Below are 15,590 nucleotides of genomic sequence, written 5' to 3'. Positions count from 1 at the left end.
TGATACTTTTTCAATGATATCTTTAACGTAACTTTCCAAAATGCATGATTACTTTCTACGATACTCCCCGCAGAAAACCATACTATGGAACCATAATAATCATTTCAATTTCAAAACCGAAGATGGGCAAAATTTTTATTCAAACAAAAATTTTGAATAACGAATAAATGTTAACAAAATCATTTCTCATGTGTCGAATAAAGAATTAACTTTATTCGTAAAATAATCTAAAGTGAAAGTAACTTTTATTTGATCCGTTATTTAAATAATTGTTTATTTATTTAATGCCCAACTTTGTTCAAAACTACCAAATTCCTCCTACGAAACTGAAGCAGTGTACTTTATTTTGCATTTAGAAATCGATGTCGTCCTCTACTTCCAATTTCAAAAAATTAAAATTGAAGCGCGCCATGACTTGCGAAACAGTGAAGGATCATAATTTCTTATTATTATAAATCCAGTATTCATATTTAAATTGTATATAGTAGTTTGCTTCTTCCCTGAATTTTTATGCTGTTTTATATTCTGTTTTTATAAACATTTAATGCGACAGCAAACAGATTAAAAAGGACGAAAGTGATTTAAAATTTAAAAGACTACTATAAGCAGAGAGCGCATGCGCCGAGTGTCGGCAAGCGTAGATGCGACGGCTATGGTGGGGGTAGATGCCCATGCCGGCAAACGCAACGCGGCAGCTTCAGTCACACGTAGTGCGTCTCGCGTGCAGGTGTGATCTGTAACTGTTATCATCAGTGCGTCGTGTTTCTCCGATAAACGGGATCTGTGATTCAACGAGTTACCTTGCTGCTCCTCTCGAATCATCGTTGGACTTTGAACACCCCAGGTAAACGATATACATATATTTATATTCAATTAACGTAACAATTACATGGAATCTAACCTTCGCGATTGTGATAATAGAGATTTACTAGAATCGCGAAGATAAGACGCGATTCGTTTCATAAACTAACATCGTAAAATGTGAAATACCTTGCACGACTAAGTGTCTTGAACTCTTTTAATAAATTCTTCCTTACGCGGGGTGACTTTCATTTGTAAAATCTAGCTACATATTATAATTTAGAGAATTTTTGTAGTTAGTTTGTAGGTATATTATCGACAGATGAATATACTTGCAACTATTGAGTCTGTGATACAAGTTCTGTATTGTTGGGAGTATAATTATTCACAACTCCGACTGTGCCTGAAATTATAATTCTGTAGGATTTTTTATGAAATCCTCATTTATATAACATTCAAGGCAATTAGATAAAACGATCTCACCTTATTATCTGATTTAATCGAGGCAGTACAGCATTTCACTTTTCATTCAGAAATTAGGATTAATCTACCGCGTCATCGTCAAGGATATTTCCAGTTAAATTACATACACCTTTACGGTAAGAAACGGCGATGAGTAATCCTGAGTAATCGAGCGCGTTGTACACAAATATTATGTCATCGCTCCGTATTAATGGAATTCACTGCCGGTATCGTTACCAAGGCACATGTACATAAATGGTAATTTGTCACTTGTTGCCTATCATTATTCGATAACGATCGGCAATTCACCCGGTTAAATATGCAAATTCTGCGATTTCGCGCTGCACTCCTGCGAAATAATTTCAAAAACTGCCTCGAGAATTTGGCATGCGACTGTCAGTTGATAACACAAATATAGAAACGATACTCCGCTGAAAAATAATCGGTTTCGCGATATTACGACAGATAACGATAATAACGATAATTTAACTAACTCGTTTGTGCTTTGAGTCCATAATCGAACCCTATAAATTATTAAATCCTCCGTGAGTCTAACTCAAGGAAGTCGCTGTCCCCAAGGAAATCTAATTTAAGAATCCATTTCAATACAAAATACCGCCATTTAGAAAGTTCCGAACGAAAATGGAATTGGGTGGTTCGCTGGTCGCCAATCCGGGCAGATCTGTTCGCCATTTTCATTGTACGTGTGTACAATGAAGCAGAGGCTGCGGAAAGCGTGTCCTTTTCGTACAGTGCCAAACAATAGGGAGCAACCATGCACGGACGAATGCAAATGGTGAATTCCCTATTTGCATACGGGTGGATGCGCGCAGAAGTGTTCATTATCCGAATACGGAGATGAAAGCCTTGTGATAGGCGATTAGGAGACACGTGTGCACGACACGCGAGCTCGCACTCTGTATAACCAAAAGAAGAGTGAATACAGCGGGCGATTCGTGGAAGACGAAATCAGCGCCTTTCAAGGGCAAACGCTGACGCATTGTAAACAAACAGAAGTATATGTATTGTACATAGTCTAGAGTTGCGTTTCGCAATTGAAGGTTAAGGTGTACTTTCTTATTTTTGGGGTGTTTTTGCCCTAGTAACATTTATTGTTGGCATTTTGGTGGCCGACTAATTCCCAACTTGGAAATACTATGGGCCAATCAGAAATGCTACTAAGATGCTTCGAAGAATCAAAAGTAGTAGAAAAGAATAATTTTAATATATAAAGTAGGAAATTTATATGTTTGTGTGTTTAGAAACAAAATAGATTTCCATTCAGGTAAAATAATAAAGTTTCATTTAATTATTATGAATTTAATAGCCATTCATTTCTATTAAGAAAAAATAGTGTATCCACATTTTTGCGTTTTAATCTTAATAATAATTGATATTTTAAAATTTCGAAGAACTTAGAATTTTCGGGTTACCCAAGCTCCCTTGCGAGCTACAACCATTTTACAAACTTTTATCTTATATTACTAATTATCCTCGGCAACCCCGTTCTACATGTGTATAGCTGTGACGTTCCGTTTATGCGACCGATCGAGAGTCCCTGTGTTTGCCATATCGGGCAAGCCCGAGATCAAATGATTGATTCTCAATGATCGTGGAAACGTGTCGTAGGTATAATCCTGAGACGTAACTCGGTCGCGTGGCATTCAACTTTTTTGCCTTCGTTGTATAAGTGACTTATTCTTAAGCCGCGTATTCACCCGTGCATTTCATGGTATTGTTCGGACCCGAATGCACGCTTTGATGGTGCGCCAGCAAGCGGATCGGCCCGAATGTGCGCCGAATGCACAGGTGAATACGCGGCTTTACATATACCCACTATTTAATTCGAGGAAAGATCTATCTAATAGTATCCGACATTTTAGGCGTTCGAATTTCAAAAAAATGTAGAAAAATTCTTACTTCTTAATATCAATTGGTAATGGTACCATTAGCTAGCCAAAGGTTCGCCACCACGTATGTCTTTGGTAAGACATATGACTATTGTCTTACTTGAAATTGAGTTTCACCTCGAAATGAGTACAATCAAAGAGATTCCGCAGCTAAAGGGTATCTACCAGGGGTCGAATAAAACTGTTAACTCTTATAAATCAAAGTTATTTATCAAACTTTTAACTTTTAAATGATTTATTTTCTGTTTTAAGTTAACTTTCTACGTTAACACTTTAACTCTGTTTTAAGAGTTCAATTTTAACAGTTACTTTATATTTCATTGATAAAATTTTTGAACAGATATTTAAGGGTGAAATATAAAAGTTAGTCACAAGTCTTGTCACTACTTTAATCTCTTCAGCGCAGAATAAACGTTCCTCTTTAACTATAACTTTTTTTCTACTTTCAAAAAAGTAAAAGTTTCTTATTTACACAGAAATGTATGGAACAAAAGTTTCACTTAATACACTGTACTTCATAACAGTTCTCTCGGAACGGAAAAGATAATGGTTATAAAATTACACTTATTTCATAATTAATTGGATACTTTAACAGTTTAATTCGACGTTTCTTGCAAATGTAAGTAGAATTAACAAGGCTGTTTAGGATCTGTAGATGTAAATTAATATTCTAGTTTACTGATATTATCCTGGAGCACAGGAGCAATTTATTCACATAAATCTCCATAATCGAAATCTGCTGGGAGATTGTTCCAGTTGCAATTATTATAGATCACGTTACGCATGTATGAAGCAGATACTATAAGTAGGCCATGAGTCACCCGTTTGACCTGCATTTGTTTGGGTTGTTTGAACGCCGTACAATTTGTGATATTCATGTTTTATTCAGTCCAATGCCGAATGGTGGGCGATTCTGGATACCCACCATGGACATATTCTTATATGGTACCTCGTGAGTCGTTTCTGTGGCCCGTCTGTCGAGGCCACCGTTCGTTGCACAATGCCGAGGAGCTCTTCTTATCTCGCAGGGAGAGTGGTAGAGGGGGAGGGAAAAAAAAGCGTAGTAAACTCTCGGATCTTCTTCTCGATGAAAGTTCAATAATTGCACTTGGCGAACAAGCTAAGAATAGAGCGGAGCACCGTCAAGGTTCAGAAATTAAAGGCTAATCCTTCACTTAAGGAGCAGCAGAGTACTTACAAGGGAAGATCCCGAACCCGAAAATTCAAAAAATTCTGAAACTTTGTGAATACATAGGAGATTTCTTCCTGATTACAACGCAATTTTTGTTTGCTGCCCAAATTCACTCGAAGGGGGTGGAATTAACCCCTGAATATTCGGCTATTTTCTGATTTTGTTTTATAACTCGCGAAGTATAAGAGATAGAAAATAAGTTTTAAGACAAAAGTTACTTGTTTTAATTAGATCTCTCATTTGGCAAAAAATTATTTTATATTTCATGAGTTATAACACAAAATCGGAAAATAACCGGATTTTCAGGAGTCAGTTACATCCCCTTAGAGTTAATTTGGGCAGCAAACAAAAATTGCGTTGTAATCAGGAGGAAATTCCTTACATATTCACAAAGTTTCAGATTTTTTCGAATTTCCGGGTTCGGGATGTTCCCTTGTTAGTCATTATGGGAGACCGTTCGCGAGCTAATTAAGGGGGTATTCTACTGTGACATGCGATTTTTTAAACTTTTTTCAGGAATTTTTTTATGGACTCAATAAAAGAGTTTTATACTGAAATTTTTACTGCATATTCATTAAATCTTAAACTATAAATACATTTTATTTTTCGTTGAAAATGTGCAATAAAGATGGCGCAACAGCCCATGAGAGACGACCACCTTAAAAAAAAGTTGCTCCATTTGTTACCACGATTCTGATCGTTCTGTTGATCTGAAACAAAAAACCCAAAGGATTCTTAAATTCTTCGGGCATGACTATCGCCGGTAGCAGATTTGCATTGAAATTTCAAAAATTCTTAAAATGGCTGCAATTTGAACATGAAGTGCCGACTTTTGCGATGTTCCTTCGTCTCCTTCCGGCTATAAAATTAAACAAAAATTAGAAAAGAAAAATATTTTGAGCTAATTCTACTAGGGACGATAGCGACACATCTGCTGATGGGCCCGATTGGTCTAGTAGAATTTCAGATATCGTGGCAACCGCTATTCTGAAACACCGTTTTGAGAAAAACGCGTTTAAAGTTTTGCAAACAGTTCCTCAAATTAGCCTTGCTGTGCCGATTTTTGCACTGTTCTACCACCACGGTAGAATGCCCCTTTAAGCCGCTTAATAACGAGCTTCCTTAATCTAGATTAAGCTCTAATTAAATCGTTGTTAAAAGTTAGATTTCTTTTTTAAGGATAAAGTTGTATCGTGAGAGGAAAATGGGTGGTATGACTCAAAGATCATGGACGCCGACGAAGAGACGTGGTCCCATTGCTGCTGAGTACAGCAGCCCAGGTCCTGCCTGCGTCACTCTGCCGCCACTAATTGGTAAATGTAAAACTGCAGTGGCATTGCATGTTTGCGTTGTTTGCTCGTTAAGATTCATAAGTATCAAACGTGTCTCGAACTTTCAGGGAAAACCGCGACGGACTCGAAGCGAGGCAGAGCACCCGCCTTTTCTTTCGGCAGCAGGTACAGCGAGCATACTTTCTTAAAGTCGATAATCCTGTATCGAAATTTCGAAGATGGGAAGTTGAAAATAAATTTATAATAAATATAAGTAGTCCAATAGAACGAAGGAACTGCAACTGTATTGTCGAAGCATTAGATTTCAATTAACATATTACAACATAAAGACTGTAACATACATATATTTCTTTTCTTATCTTAAAATATGTATAAATCAATATCAAAAAGACTTACTACCAAAACACCTACGTGTTACAATTTTCTTTAAAAAAAACATCTTAAATGTTTGAAGGGATTACACGAGAACGTATCCTTAAGCAACAAAGCTGTCTGAGTAATCATTCATTTGCAATGATCACTTTACATTCCTTAGCCTTTTGAATCCTTCAGAAACGCACCTAATCTTCCCTTCGTTTCGAGCCCAATAATTGCAGGATTAAGTAAACGTAGCTTGCGAGTACCATTAGAATGTATTCGGGCATACTATCGACCGATTGAACTAAATTTGTTTAAAATCTTTTAGGCACTCGGCGAAGAACGACAGCCCCGGCCCAGGACCTGGCCAGTACAACGTTTCTGGACTGAGCGCAAAAGGTGAAGACGCTAATTACAGAGTTATCGTAAAGTAGAAATGTATCGACGTCTTAGAAGCTATGTAGGGGATTTATTTAAAGTGATAACGCGAAGCGAATGCTGCGAGCAGCGTCATTCCGCCATACAGATGAAGTATCGATCAAACTCCAGAGCGGTAATACACTACAAGAATGTAGGCCTCCTAATGGGCGTCATTCACGAAATTCCTTCACTTTCCATTTAATAATTTATGCGCTTCTGAGAAGCTCCTCGCGTTTCCACCGATTCGATGCACTCTATTTTTAATAACGTAACTATTTACGTATGGTATCATTAAACGGCTCGAATCGGTTTTATCAGAGTTACACCCTCTGCTCTCATGTTAGAACCGACCAGACGCACATTGCATGGATCATTCTTCTTTTCCTGCAGGAAAAGACGCAGCACCAGCGTCGTCTCTGCACGGCCGCGCGAAATCCACGAAACAGGAATTGACACCGGCACCTGGTGACTACAATCCAGAGAAGGCTGAAAAAATCATTCTAGACAACTCGCCGAAATACTCGTTCGGCATTAAAACCCAGACTGAGAAGATCAGCTGCACGCCTGGTGAGCACACGTTCCGCGTACTTGCGTTTCTATATTCGCAACAGAAAGTGTACCTACGATTTAAGGGAAAAGAATATCTCCGTTAAGGAACCTGAATTTGTTGCGTCAGTCGTCGTTATCTAAAGAATGTCTCGAGATAAACATTGCGCGGAATAGGTAACTGTTCCTACGTGTTGCTTCTAATTGTTGAGAGATACGGAGAAACACGTCAGAACTGATTTCTCTTACTTTCCATTCAGTATCTGTTATTAATAAAAGAAAGACATTACTATGCCAAGATCGTTTTAGGGTCACAGTATTAAATTTTCGAAAAATCATTTACCTTCGCAAGCTTGAGGCAAGCTTGAGGTAAGTTCTAAATGAAACTTCTGTTGTGTTTCCTGTTTCTTTTCACCACTTTGGCGACCGTTCCGCGTGGCATTTATCTCGAGCCATGCCCGTACTCGTTACTGATCCAAATTGTTCGATAATTGAATCTTAATCGTAGCACCGAGCGACTATTGCACCGAAAAGGTGTATCTCGACAAAGCACCCGAGTACAGCTTCGGCTTGAAAGCTGTACTGGAGAAACCGAGCGAAATTCCTGGTAACTACAAAACCACGATAAGACTTGCAGCCATGCGAATCTACCTTTTCTTCTATCCCACTAATCGATAAACGACTAATCGTAGCCTTAACAAGCAAAGGTAATCCTCGGTGAACCTAAAAAGCGAACCACTTTAGTTGACTCTGCGAGGATTATTGGTAGCCGCGATGAAAGTCGGTCGGAGCTGTTTTAATTACTTCTTCTCTAACCCTAGATGAAACGCGCTCGCCGCGCGTAATAAGTATCTTCGGCAATGACTTTCCGTCGATAGATTGTAAAACGTAAACGTATCGTGACGAGAGAACGCTGCCTTAGGAAGGAGCCCCTATACAACTGATCATTAGTTAGCGATTGCCTAAGAAGGAGAGTCGATCCTTGAAGAATAAGATTTATTAAACCTTAGGTATTCGATCAAACTTATATACAACGAATCCTAATGTTGTACCCCTGTAGTTATATACGTAACCAGCTTTTTATTTTACTTTTCGCAAGTGTAGCTTGGTAAACGATTAATTTTGCATCTCTGGCTCCTTCGACTTCCTCTTTCTAGTAGACTGTTAATACCTTTGCAAGTAGAGCGCAGTAGATGGACAGTGCTTGGAGCAAGTAATTGCGTTTTATTGCATGTGTAACAGCTTGCACTCGAGATGTTTACTTGAGTTACGTTATGAAATGCTCGGAATATTAACGTTCGTAGAATGTTTCTGGATTACTCCAGCTGAATGATAAAGAGTACAAGCGATTAGATCAGGTATACGGGGTCGTTCACTTACTTTGGTCTCACCGACGCAACGTCAAGTACTTCAAAGCCGATTTTCGCGAGAATGAAGCGCAATATCGACAAATTGTATTCCTTTTTCTCCACTTATTTACTTGTAATAAGTCGAAAAGAAACAGTAACATTTTTGATATCGCGTTTCATTTTCAAGAAAATCGACTTTGAGTTTCTTAACGCTGCGTCCAGGCGCGTATAGGAAAACCTATACCATAAGGTGATCAAGGAAAGTGGATCACCCCATAGAACGCCAGGGTAATTATATTTATTAACCAATTAACCAATGTTCCCTCTATTGCATCAGCACCCGGGACTTACTGCCCAGAAAAGGTAAGATTGGACAATACGCCGCAGTTCAGCTTCGGACTTAGGCCACTTCTCGAGAAGCCAAGCGATACCCCAGGTTAATATTAATACATACACATTGGTAACACTCTGCTGACCGAATCGCTGCTGCTAGTCGTTTTAATATCTCTGGCATTTTTTAAAAAATAAAGAACACAATATACATGCAGGGGCGGATTTGGAGATTTAGCGCCTCTAGGCTAAACAGTCTGCCTCCCTTCCCGTGAAATATCATCAAATATTTTAATTTAAAAGAGTCGAGACAATTTCAAAATTAATTCAATAAGCTAGTTCGCTATATGAAAAAGTAGTGAATTGCTTTTAAAGTTGTCTGAAGCTTCTGTGTTTAAACCTTTCCCACTTTCTTTCGCTGCAGCCTACTTTGCCTACACACAGATCCGCCCCTGTATACATGTCTGTTTCAAATTCCAAGTAAACACCAGATATGGGTTCCAAGTTTTGTATTATCAGTCACCAGAGTGATAAAATAATTGAGTAATAACACACACAGCACATGGTTATTTAATTTTGTAGCGCCCGGCACCTATAGTCCTGAAAAATTCAATTTGGACAAAGGTCCTCAATACAGTCTTACGGGAAAGGGTCGTGCAGAGATACCTGGCAACACCCCTGGTATGTTATTCTTTTTTTACATTCATTTTAATAAGCTCCTCGACTGATACAGCCCTATAAGTGATCCCTCTGTGGAATATTTCAATCGCAGCACCGGGTACATGCAGCACAGAAAAAGAAATTGGAATATAATTTCTAATATTACAATCTACTATTATTAATGATATGGCAATAGAAAGTCATACATTTAAATATCTTAATGCTAATTTCTTTTATTTTCTTTTCTTTATTGTTGTTATTATCCTTTTTTCGTGAAAAGATGTTATGATTTTTTACCGCGGAGAAATCGTGTAGGGTCCCAAAATATTTCTTGCATCCGGGCCCCTTTATAGAGAAGGCCCTGATTACATGCAATAGAATTTAAAATTGTTGAAGTGGCCCCAGTTATGTGTACTAGAGTGGGTCGAATTCCAATTTTTTTTTAAACTCGAAATGGAATAGTGCGCGGAAGTTGCCTTAGGCAAGCACAAATTCAGCGCAAAAAATGTTTGAAATTGAATGACATTTGAAATACTCATTTTTTTTTTAAATTTAAAAAATTCTTCTCGTGTTTACATTTACCGAAGTGGTAATAGTTTTCATGCAGATCTTGGAAAAAATATTTAAACACACCAGAAGCCATTTCCGGTATAATGCAGTTATTATTTAACTCGGCGGGAGGCGCTACTGGGTAACATTTACCACAGAGGCGCTAGTTGCGAAAATATGAAGACTGTTTGAGTTTTTGTTACAATTTTTTAAAGAACTTTAATAAAGATTTTAAGATATTTCATCAATTTTGTTTGAGTCTTAAAGCACTGTACTTTAACATGAAAATTACAAAGTTAAAAAAAAATATTCTGAAACCGTGGTTTTTTACGTTTCAATTTTGGGTATTTTTGACCCGGTAGCGACAACCTGAGTTACAATATGGAGTGCGCCTCCCGTCGGGTTAAGGTTTAAGGGTCTCCCTACTTTGACAGCCTGAGAAGGAGCGGCATATTTATATATGTACGTATTTAGGCAACATTTAAAAAAAAATTTATTAAAAAATAACAGTACCTAAAACTTTAAAAGCGTCTTTCTCAAAACGATGTTTGTCGAGTTGGTTAGTATGATATCTCAAAAACCATTCATCCCATTTACTTCAAACTTTGTACATACATTCAATAGATGTACCTTTCTCGATTTTTGTAAAACGAAGATCTAGATTAAATGAGAAATACTATAAAAGTGTAATTTTGCAAAAACCGGCATAGTTTTTGGAGTCTCCTAAAATGTCATGTGCAGCGTCACTGGGAAATAGGTTACCGGAGTGTCTCCGGGCGGAGGAAAACAAACCTTGGCGTCGATTGATTTGGAGTCAGCAGTGTCAACACCTATCTTGGCGACCTTGGCGTCCATTGGTTTGACGTTACGGCATCATCACGCGCATGCGTGGCGTGTACCCTCTCCCCGCCGTTGACACTCCGGCGACGCAGTGTCACGCAGTTGACTGGTTGACAGTTCATAATTTATATGGACGAGTCAAGAACTGCACAGCAAATAAAGATTTAAGCAGATAAAGAATAGAAACTTCTCCCCCTCCCCCCCTCCCAAGCCATTTAAATAATAACTGCATTATAGCGGAAATGTCTTTTGGTGAGTTTAAATTTCATTTTATCATTTCGGTAAATGTAAATAACACGAAAACAATTTTGTAGCACCGGGAGATTATTGTCCAGAGAAAGTGAACTTGCATAAAGGTCCTGAGTATAGTTTTACTGGTAGAGGGCCATCTGAGAAACCGAACGACAATCCAGGTCAGTGTAAACGCTTATTATTTCTTATAGACTTGTTACTATTTTAATTGGCTACTTTATCATTTAGTTGTTACTGCCTTTAACATTTGATATTTAATTTCATGGTAGCGCCCGGAACGTACAGTCCCGAGAAAGTAAATTCAGATAGAGGGCCTCAATATAGTTTAACGGGAAAAGGGATGCAGGAGAAACCGAACAACAATCCAGGTGAATCTTTAAGCTTATCGTGTGTCGAAGCGCGTTTAGTCTATGCTTACCAAATTGAATTTGATTTATGTTAAAGGGCCTGGGACCTACAGTCCTGAGAATGTAAATTTTGATAGAGCACCTGAATATAGTTTAACTGGAAAGGGGACGCCGGAAAAGGCCAATGACAATCCAGGTGAATTTTTAAGCTTAACATGTCTCGGAGCACATTTACCCTATTCTTACCAGGTTGAATTTTATTTCTGTTGAAGCACCCGGAGCGTACAGTCCTGAGAAAGTAAATTTTGATAGAGCGCCTCGGTATAGTTTAACTGGGAGGGGGTCGCCGGAAAAGGCCAATGACAATCCAGGTGAATTTATTTGGACTGCTACTGGAATTAGTTATTCTGGAAATACAGTCGGTATAGGTTTAACAATCTGTAGAGATGAGAACTAATGTTTTGATTGCTTCGGTAGGCCCTGCTGATTATCATCCAGAGAAAATATTAAATTTGGAACATAAACCTTATGTCAGTTATGGTAACAGAAAGTACTTGCATAGGCCCAACGATATCCCAGCTGATGGCGGTGATTAAGAGTGCCGTCTCACTGGGCCTCGAGGTGTGAGCGTACGCTCCCGTAAGCTAAGAAAAGGGTGTACGTATTCGCGATGTAGCAAACATACCGTATTTTTCAACTTTCGTCCGGGAATCGACAAGAAAGATGTTTTTGCGGTTGTAGTTGCCTCCAGTAGACATCCATGCAGGGTGGTCTGGTGCGTTTAAACGCTAATAAACACTGTCCTAATAATGAATTTATGAATTGTGTGCTGTGGACACAATTCTCCGTCAGCAGCGCTGATGGTATATATTCGAGCCACGTAGCACCAGCACCAGTGGAAAATCCGAGCTTGCCGATAAATGTAGGAAAGACATAGGGCGGTATTCACAGTCGTTACTTATTCTTAAGATCACCTTAAGCATTAGGCATCATCTACTGCTCTGGAAGATGTCTAGAGGATGCTTAATGCTTAAAGGTGATCTTAAGCTTAAGAAGCGACTGTGAATACCGCCCGTAGGAGCTGCCGATACGTATTGGGAGTCGTATCGTGCTGTTGCCGCATTTCCTCTAATACTGTTTTTGCAGAATTGAGCATTATCTAAATAAAGAATTATTTAAATAACGTATCAAATAAAAGAGACTTAATCTTTATCTCTCGTCGAATAAAAATCAACCGCTTTATCTTTATTTGAAGTGCCACGGATGAATCAGTTTATTCGACGAGTCACGAATAAAATACCCTTTTCCATGAGTACCCAGAAATGTAAAGAAAATGCATGCTGATAGCTAATTCGCGTATCAATATCTTTTTATTTATACGTAGAATGATGTAATATTTTGTACAAAGAAATTGCACATTGATTGTACAAAATATTATATCATTCTACGTATAAATAAAAAGATATGGATACGCCAATTAGTAGTTATTGTTTTATCGACATCCTTCCTAACTTCACTTCCGGACCTCTCTATCTTTCATTATTATTGTTATCCTCTTTTACGTTCAGCGAGGCTCTGACGCTAGACGCAACTCTCGTGCCGCATTCCTTCGAGACATCTCGATAGAAAGAGAACAAATTTCAGAAAAAATTCGTGTACACAGTACTGGAAGATGTCACGGTAGAAGTTCTTTTTACCCACCGCAGTAGTTTCATTAGCGTCCGTCAGTTTACGAGGGACGCTTCGATCGATTCGGACTATAAAAATGAGACGACACTCTTAACAAGCTACCTAATATCCTTTATCACGCAATGCAGAATTTTGCTGCAGCTTTCGATGAATTAATTTTAATAAAAACATTCTAGAGCTGTTTACGCCTTTTCTTTATTTAAATTTCACTAGCTTCTTCCTTGTCAAGGCCGACGTGAACTTTTGCGGAGCCGGGTTCCAAAATTGCACGTGGGCAAAAAAACGAATTTCTATGCACTTCTAAATTTTATAAGAATAAGTATCTATGCATGGAGCCCCACAAAATTTACGATGAGCTTTTCGTGGACCGCAGGGCCTTTTAAAGCGCAGAGTCGGGGAACGCGCTGAACCCGCCTCGCGCCGGCGCCCTGTTCCTTGTACTTGCTTTGGCTTAATATCATTGCTGAATTATTTTCTCAATTATTTTACGCGAGTACTATTATTCTTCAATTTTAATTTTTTAGCTCCTGGCACCTATAGTCCAGAAAAATTCAATTTAGATACATCTCCGCACTACTCATTCGGTTTAAAGGCATTCGTTGAGAAACCTAATGATGTACCTGGTAAGCAATATGATATTTTCTCGCTATATGTTAATCAGAGTTTAAAAGATACGTACAAGTATACTTAAAAGTTATTTTAATATAGCGCCTGGGAGTTACCATCCAGAAAAGGTAAATCTGAACAAATCTCCTCAGTACAGCTTTGGAGTTAAGACCGAGCCACATGAAACGGATTCTGTGCCAGGTATAGCAAAGCTTTGGAATCTATTATTATTCATCTTCTTAAAAATAAGTTCAATAGATATAATGTCTCGTTTAAAGGTCCCGGCGAATACAGCCCAGAAAAAGCTATGCTTTTATTGGAAAAAGCATTGCGATTTACTTTTGGCCTTAGGACAAATGTAAACAGATCGAACGACATACCAGGTGAATCCAAAGCATTTACATTTTCACATCTGCTTCTTTAATATTACTTTGCATTGTGCTGTTAACGACTGGATAGAATAATCGTGTCTCCTCTAAGTTCCCCACACGGTAAATTTCATTCGGACTTGCCTGCAAGAATTATATATATTGACATGACAACTTGTTCATTCGAAAGTAAATCGTAATCATAATCATGGATAATTGTTGTGTAATCTCCCTTAAGTTATCCCTTTGGTATCTTCTTCTGTTTCAGCCCCAAACGTTTACAATATTCCTTCCGCTCTCGGCGGGACGAAGGAGGGCAACAAAAAAACTGCACCAGCTTATTCAATGTCCGGTAGACAGAAGGTGTTCACGGACGATCGTGTGTTGGTTCCCGGACCTGGAACGTACGAGGCCGTGAAGCCGGATGCGGTTAGGGCAAAGAGTCCCGCTTATAGCATAAGTGCTCGCTATCAGCTGCCCGATGATCAGTCGCAGATTCCGGGACCAGGAGCTCACTGCCCAGAAAAAGTACTTATAGTTTCCTTCTCACCTGTAATGTTTAATCAAGACGCTCTAAAGAATATCCTTGTTCGACACAAGTTTCCTTATTCAATTCTTCTTCGGTAACAGTAATTGAATCTTAAAGAAATATTTGTAAAACTAGTACAAATTGGCATTTACAGGTAGTTCTCGACATTCCCCCTGCACATTCGTTTGGCATTAGACACTCGCCGTATATATGCAACCTGAAGGACGTTGTTTATTAACGCGAAAGCCTTGCTGGAATCGGCTTTCATTATCCTGTCTTGGGATAGCAAACCTACATACGACCGCTATAACAGTAATATTGATTCATCATTGAATGACGATTTTTTTTAACGCTTTGCAGAACTGACCGCGAAACTTGGTGCTGCTGTTTAGGTGCTATGAAAGAAAGCATAAGAGTATTTTGATGAAATGATATTGTATTCAAAATACAATATCAATATAAACAAGTATTTAATATCAGACAGTAACAGCTTACTCTTTTATCGTTTAAATGCATGCTAAGTTCGACGATGCAACTTTTATATAAAATTCGTACCTTCTACATGCAAAGTGTATTTCAATACATGCGAATCTGTTTTTATTGCCTGCTTGGGAATAATGATACAGATAATCTAGAGAAATTTTCTTTTGAACAAGCTTGAGCTTATGAAATAAAAATTTATTTATTTATCAACATGTTAAACCGTGTATCGTTGAATCCATTACACAGATTATCGCTATAACGTGTATATTGATATAGATATTATAGTACCATGAAACCAGAGATGGGCAAAAGTTTTGTTTATATGAAAATTCGAATAACGAATAAAAGTTTAAAAAAAAATGATTCATCGTGTGTAGACTAAAATTAATTTTCTTCAGTGTCGAATAAATTTTTCAACTTTAACTTTAACTTTATTCGTAGTATAAGCCGTAAAGTTAAAGACGAATAAAAACAAATTACCTTTATTCGTCGAATAAAAAAATTAACTTTATTCGTTAAATAAGCTAAAGTAACTTTAATTTGATCCGTTATTTAAATAATTTTTTATTTACTAAATGCCCAATTCTGCACGAGACCTTGCTATATAA

General features: G+C 38.0%; 1 protein-coding gene across 6 annotated transcripts; it reads left to right on the top strand.

Moving 5' to 3' along the window:
• Window positions 1-685: 685 nt before the first annotated feature.
• LOC143366892 (uncharacterized) lies at window positions 686-15,194 on the top strand. 6 transcript variants are annotated; one of them, XM_076808329.1, is made up of 17 exons: window positions 686-844; window positions 5,545-5,678; window positions 5,765-5,822; window positions 6,343-6,413; window positions 6,825-7,001; window positions 7,489-7,587; window positions 8,667-8,765; window positions 9,242-9,340; window positions 11,023-11,121; window positions 11,230-11,328; window positions 11,405-11,503; window positions 11,580-11,678; window positions 13,521-13,619; window positions 13,705-13,803; window positions 13,881-13,985; window positions 14,239-14,498; window positions 14,654-15,194. In XM_076808329.1, exons 2-17 carry the CDS (start codon window positions 5,570-5,572, stop codon window positions 14,735-14,737), a joined length of 1,755 nt encoding a protein of 584 aa, XP_076664444.1. In that variant the 5' UTR covers window positions 686-844; window positions 5,545-5,569; the 3' UTR covers window positions 14,738-15,194. The 6 variants fall into 6 exon arrangements, with proteins under 6 accessions (XP_076664444.1, XP_076664445.1, XP_076664447.1 ...); XM_076808330.1 differs by lacking the exon at window positions 7,489-7,587; XM_076808332.1 differs by lacking the exon at window positions 11,230-11,328.
• The last annotated feature ends 396 nt before the right edge of the window (window positions 15,195-15,590 follow it).

The sequence above is a fragment of the Andrena cerasifolii genome, chromosome 3, assembly GCF_050908995.1.
Source record: "Andrena cerasifolii isolate SP2316 chromosome 3, iyAndCera1_principal, whole genome shotgun sequence".
In the NCBI taxonomy this organism is placed as follows: Eukaryota; Metazoa; Arthropoda; class Insecta; order Hymenoptera; family Andrenidae; genus Andrena; species Andrena cerasifolii.
Note: the sequence above shows the minus strand (reverse complement) of the source record. Positions and strands in the feature narration are given on the sequence as shown.

Bases quoted from the DNA above. Each gene is read 5' to 3' on its own strand.
- LOC143366892 (XM_076808329.1), top strand. From the start codon at position 5,570: ATGGGTGGTATGACTCAAAGATCATGGACGCCGACGAAGAGACGTGGT. The intron at 8,766-9,241 runs GTTAATATTAAT...TTAATTTTGTAG, and splicing joins GAAGCCAAGCGATACCCCAG to CGCCCGGCACCTATAGTCCT. The intron at 11,504-11,579 runs GTGAATTTTTAA...TTTCTGTTGAAG, and splicing joins AAAGGCCAATGACAATCCAG to CACCCGGAGCGTACAGTCCT.